At 41.4% G+C, this 6,000-nt stretch overlaps 1 protein-coding gene across 1 annotated transcript in view; it reads left to right on the top strand.

The window, feature by feature from the left end:
- CCDC88C (coiled-coil domain containing 88C) overlaps positions 1 to 6,000 on the top strand; it is a 101,903-nt gene that overhangs the window by 41,796 nt on the left and 54,107 nt on the right. Inside the window, exon 5 of the mRNA XM_009319527.1 lies at positions 1,821 to 1,890. Coding sequence (XP_009317802.1) covers positions 1,821 to 1,890 — 70 coding nt within the window. The remainder of the gene's footprint in view (positions 1 to 1,820; positions 1,891 to 6,000) is intronic.

Raw genomic sequence — 6,000 nt, 5'->3', positions numbered from 1 at the left:
CACTCCACATGCTGGGTGACTGGAAGCACAATTCTTTCTCTTTTTTGCCATGGAAATTGCTGGTTAAAGCTCAATACTTTAGTATATGCAAATTCTGATTTTTTTTTTTTTAAAGCCTCAGTGCTATGCTGTGTTGTCATAGCAGATATTGCAGTCCAGCCATGTGCTGTTAAATCCAATAGGCTTTGCACCTGTTTTGGTAACAGGTGCAAACAAACTTTTGTTTAACACGTCTTGAATGCACAAACTATAAAATGCATTTGGCTAATGACTCAGCGAATGTTTGGTCCACATTAGCCAAACTTCACATTGCATAAAGGTCTGTAGAGCCTTCTTTCTTAACAGCACCAAAAACACTATCAGCTGCGATACTAAGATATTTCTACTTTATCCAAAAGAGAAACTGCTGAGGAGTATGCTTTAGGTATGGATCAGAGGAAAAAGAGATGTGTTATGTCCAAAACATTTTTTTTTTTTTTTTTTTTTTTAGAATATCCACTCTGATTTCTTATCAAATGCTGCAGGCTCACTGAAATATTTCCTCTTTCAATCAGGCTTAATTTTCCTCCTATGGTAACTTTGAAAGCAGAGAAATAACAATGGGGTAACTTGGAGGGGAAGTGTTTGGGTGAATGAGTGATTGTTTCAGGAACTGTGTTTCTGTGCTCGGCTGCAGTACTTTTTCCCCTGACTCTGAATGCTCTGCAAGTATCAATGCATGTGCCCTCTCAGTGGCCTAGAGGTAGGCTGGGAAGTGGAGACAAGCCAGGGGGAAAAGGCACCTGCCAAACATTTGGTAGAGTTTTATGTGCGAACCTTTGTTTCCTGAACAAGTTTCCCAGCACGGTGCTTTAATCACACAACCATTTTCCTCCCAGGCTTTTATGTGAAATAAATACTTGTCTGCGAAATGTTTTATTCAGACCATCACAAGTGAGTGCTGGTAACTGCAGGTTGAAGCTAACAACTGTCCTCCTGTGCTCTGTGTGTTACTGGGCTGCATGGTTGAATGTATTACCATGCAGAGTCCCCTTTGCAGTGTGTTTATTTGTCCACCTTTGAGCATTTTGCCTGCCCCAGGGCTTGTAGCCTTTCCTGTCCCTTAAGCCCATTTTGTCATTTCAGAGTAGCTTCAGGCAGCTGACATTTAAATATTGAACCTGACCAAGCAATGCACATCCCTTCCCTTGTCTCCCCCCAAAATAAAACTATCTTTAAATGAGGTTCATGACATACTTAAATCTGTTTTACTCCCCATTAAAAGCAATGCAAACAAATATAGAACTTTAAATCCAGTTTCTCTGAGCAGTGCAAGATGTCTGTTCAATAGCTTTCCCCCACACCCACTTCCCCAGCCCATCATTAAAATCTCAGACCCACGAAATAATTTGACCAATTATTTTAATTACTCAAACTTCACAGAATGGCTTAGGTACCTTTGATGAACCCACTGCATTTGTATGCCCTGGAACATGACAGCAGCTGTATGTTGAACATCAAATGAATATAGGTCATGCCTGGGGTAAAGGCATGACTGATGGGTGTGCCTGGCATGGTCATGCATTTATCCTGATTAGTGCCATGGGACCCTTTAAGTTCTATATTAGCCATTGTTAAAAGAGGCAATTAGTGTATGTTAGCTGTGCAACCTGATGCCATCTTCAAATAGTGATTTCTCTCTCAAGTGGGGCTTCCTCTTGTGACCTCTGACCTGCCAGTATGTTGAAAGCTTTGTAATCGATGGAGCTCTGTATTCTTTGTGGTGTGATTGATTGGAATTCCTTCACACTGAACTTTGCCTGTTGTTCTCTTTTGTTTAGGAGGTCCTCCAGCAGTTGATTGTAATGAATTTACCAAATGTTTTGATGATTGGCAAAGATCCTCTTTCTGGTGAGTAGTTTGTTGGGTTCTTCACCCCCCTCCCCTGAAATGCTAAATAAAATTTGGGGTTTTTTTATTTTCTTAAACAACAAGCATACTTTTAAACAAACTACACATATTTGTAGCCAAACTACAATTATTTGAGTACCTCTGAGTCTCACAGTTTAATGTATCTAGTATGTGATGCTTACATTTACATACCTTTACATATAAATATAATATCTGATGTATGTGTGTTTGCACGTCATACACATACACACGTGATAGTGAGTGAGTTCTTGCCAAAGCCAGAGCAGCAACTGTTTGCTTGAAAGTCCCATCTCTTCACTCCTTGCTGCAAGTGACCCAGGATATAGTCTGCCATAGGAGAATCATTTGTCCTCCAGGTTTTGTGTCCTGTGTGCCTCTATAATCAGTTCAGTTGTGGCAATATGTACATACCAGAAAAGTCTTGCAGAATTGCCTTGAAGTGTGAAGGAACTGTTGCAAAGGAAGCGTGGGGAAAAAATACATGAGGATGGAGAGAATAACACATATATGACAAATTGGAAAAAGTGAGGAAAAGAATGGACAGGGAGAAAAACATCTGTCTGGCCATATTGTCTAGGCAAGGACATCTGTCGCATGAGGTATCACATCAAAAGTGACCTGGAAGCCAATGAGATCATGTCCAGAGTCCAGTGTCTTTGGTGAGACAAAATGAAAGCTGTTTAGCCTGAAAACAAAGCTGACTTCTCCATAGAACCACATTTCTGAAATGAAAGGTTTGTTGCTGTGGTTTTTACTTTTTTTTTTTTGCGTGCCCGTTCTGTCTCCGCCTTTGCCCTGTGCTGGTGCCAAGGACAATGTATTTGTTTTTATCAAAGAAGGAAAAGTGGATGAACCCTGTCAGCAGTGATGGGGAATGACATGGTAATCAGCATCTCCAGAATAAACAAATGGCAGAAAGCTTGGCAGAAGATTTTATTTTGCTGCTCTTAGCAGCAGTAGTGTGTGTACATACAAAAAAGGGTTTATATTAGAAAAGAATATTAACTTACAGATGTTGGATCACTGAAACTCATAGTCTTGGCACTTCTGCAGTAAAATCAAGCTGAGGGTAAGGCATCCACTTCTTCAGCAAGCAGATTAAAGTCTGCAATGCCAGTCTTAATTCTCCTGTACAGGCTATTGTTATGGGTAAAGAAGAAAATAGAAATACAGGAGCTGTTGCTTTTCTCAGTCATCTGTGCAATGGGAAAAGCCTGCGCTGCTAGTGTCAAGGGTGCTAGTGAATAGAGATGTCTGGGCCAACAAGACAGTGTCTCTGCTGGCTAAGTGTCAATGGAAAAGGCTGGCTGGTTTCTTGTCATGGCCATTCCTGAGTGACAGCTGGCAGGAGACTCATAATGCAGTAGCCACAGTGTTGGTTCCTGGGGAAGCTGCACACTTGAAAGCTGTCCTGTATTTAGCTATAATTTGCCATCATTGACTTGCTGGTTTTTGTCAGCACCTTAGATCTTTCTTTCTTTGAAGAAAGTACCTAATGTGTCTCTTGTAGGAAAGATATTGGTCATCCATGTGTTCCCGTCTTCCAGGTCCTTTAATTACAACCAGAAATTTTGCTTCACTTTCTGACATCTTTTAAAATGTGGTGGTTTGGTTTTGTTTGTTTTTTAATGTGGTCTTTTAAAATTTATTTTATCCATTGCTGACTTATCATTGGCATTATTCAGAACATGGGAAGAGGATAAAGAATGCAAAAATGTAATGTCTGGATGTATAAAAATGATGGCGTATGTGTGTATAAAAAATATGAAGTTCTTGTTCAGTCATATTATATAATGGGTTTGAGAACCAGTCCCAGCTTAGACACTACAGAGGAAGGTGGTGAACAAAGAAAGACTTGAGATGTATTTGCTCCAAAGAATGTATTCAAAGAGGAGAGTGTCTGAGGGATAGGATTTCAAGAGAAGCTCATCTTAATCTTACCCTTAGGTACATGACCACTGGTAGTAAGATGTGCTGAAGAAACCGTTAGAGAAGTGGAGAACTAGAACTTCCTTCAGGAAGAGGAACCTGGCTGAGGGCTGACAGGAAGCTCAGAAAGAGGGAACAGGGAGGAGAAGACTGAGGAGAAGTTAGTAAAACCAATACCAAAAGCTGAATGAAGGAATAGGCTGTGGTGGGCAACGTGGGTGAGCGATGACCAGGTGACTGTCAGTCTTTGTTCCTGAGTGTCTTGCAGAGAGGAGTGAGATGAAGGCAGGGGCACATGGGAAGGGAAGAACAAGTGAAATGAGAGATTCTCTCTGTCAGTGAGAGAGCTAAAGGAGGGCTGCAGATTGAATAGAGATACGAGGACAATGCAGTCCATCAGCATGGGAAGTGGTGCTTCTGTCATGAATACAGAGAAGTCCCAGGGAAGGCTGACAGAAGCGAGGAGGCTGGGGGTGACAGCAGTATGGGGAGAAGAGATGATGGAGATGGTTATTTGAGGGAAGTGTTTAAAAGTGGCAAGAATGGTAGAGGAGAAACCCCTTTCTCTGTGTCAGTGATCCAGTCCAGGACAGAGAGGGAAGGAGGAGAGTCCTGGAGGGGGCATCTGCAGAGACAGTGCTGGGCAATGTGGGGAGCGCTAGGAGCTGGAGACCAAGGTGCAGGCAGTCTGCAGGGCTGGGGTGGATCTGAGAGGCAGTGCTGAAATCCTAGTTTTGCCTTCCCTGTACTGTAGGCAAGTTATCTGAATGAAAGGTCCCTCTTGACCAGAGAAAGAAAAATTTCATCCCACGATCACATTCCTGGAACAAATACAGTGTTGCTTTCTACTGTTTGAGCTGGGAAGGCTCTTAATGACTGCGTTGACTGGGTAGGTCTAAGACTGGAGAGCTGTTAGATCATTCAATATGATTCACTGTGTAACAGTTTCAGTGACTTACTCCTTGTAACAAGCCCACATGATGTTTCGCTATGCATGTTTTTCAGAGCTGTCTGCTCACCAGTGCTATCTGCAAGTTTTACTTTTTCCTTCTAAAACACAGCCAAAAGTGGTGTTACATGTATTAAATTATAAACTGAACAGCTCTAAAGCTGAGAATGCTGTTCTTGCTATTTATCTCCCATTTGGCACTCAACAGTTGTGGGACTATTGGGGGCTTCTTCAGCTCTGCTTTGAACATGAGACTATTGGAAAAACAGAGCTGCCACCACTAAAAATGCAGTAGCAGTTGGGCTTTTGCATAGGAGATGGCACATGTCTGCTGGGTTTAGGAGCTTCCCTTGCTTTCATGTCCTCTAAATTGTTTTGTCCCAGGCCATGGCAATTTTGCCTACTTCAGTTCATTTGGCCATGGGCATAAAAGTTGCAAAGACGTTTGTAAGAAGATGAAGGCTTTGACTGTTTTCTAGAATATAGGGAGCTGAAAAGAACCTTGGAAGTTTAATTAAAGGATTTGGAAACTTTTCCGAGGAATCTGACTTGCAGAACGATGCAGCTGACATTACAGGATTTATTCTCTTCACTGCGCTGTACAGTAGACAGCTAGTACCATTAAATTTCCTCTCTGTTTTTATCTTCATCCGTGTTTTTTCTTGCTGAACAGCCTTCTCAATTAATTTCTGCACCACAAATCCCCCTGTGCTCAATGTGAAAATCATCAGCGTATTTATCATCTATACACATCACTGTAATCACCTTTTATAATTACCTCTGGTTTTAGCATGCCTTATAATGGCCATTCATTCATGTGCCCACACAAGGAATATCAGTATACAATACTGGTCCTGAACCTCTATTTAGAGGTGGTGTTTAACTTCCTAGTTTCTAAACATGCTTAGTTTAACACAGCTAGTGAGTGTACTTGGAAACTGGCAATTAATCCTTTGAAACAGTCATAGTTAATTGGGGGGGTGGGGGGGTGGGGTGGATTTTAACTTTTTTCAGACCAAGAATGGAAATGAGGGTTTATTTGCCTGAAGTAGACTCATTTCTGTCTCTTCAAAAAACTTCGCTATTTAGATCCCCTTTTCAAATTACATGTTAAGTTTGTGAATGAGAAAGCCCAAAGTCCCTGCTAATAAGTGTCTATAGAAACTGTTTTTCATTAAAATCATAGAAGTTGTCTACTCTCACTGGGGTAT

The sequence above is a fragment of the Pygoscelis adeliae genome, unplaced genomic scaffold (genome assembly GCF_000699105.1).
Source record: "Pygoscelis adeliae isolate BGI_AS28 unplaced genomic scaffold, ASM69910v1 Scaffold71, whole genome shotgun sequence".
In the NCBI taxonomy this organism is placed as follows: Eukaryota; Metazoa; Chordata; class Aves; order Sphenisciformes; family Spheniscidae; genus Pygoscelis; species Pygoscelis adeliae.
The sequence above is the reverse complement of the archived record's forward strand: the minus strand, read 5'-3'. Positions and strand labels throughout refer to the sequence as shown.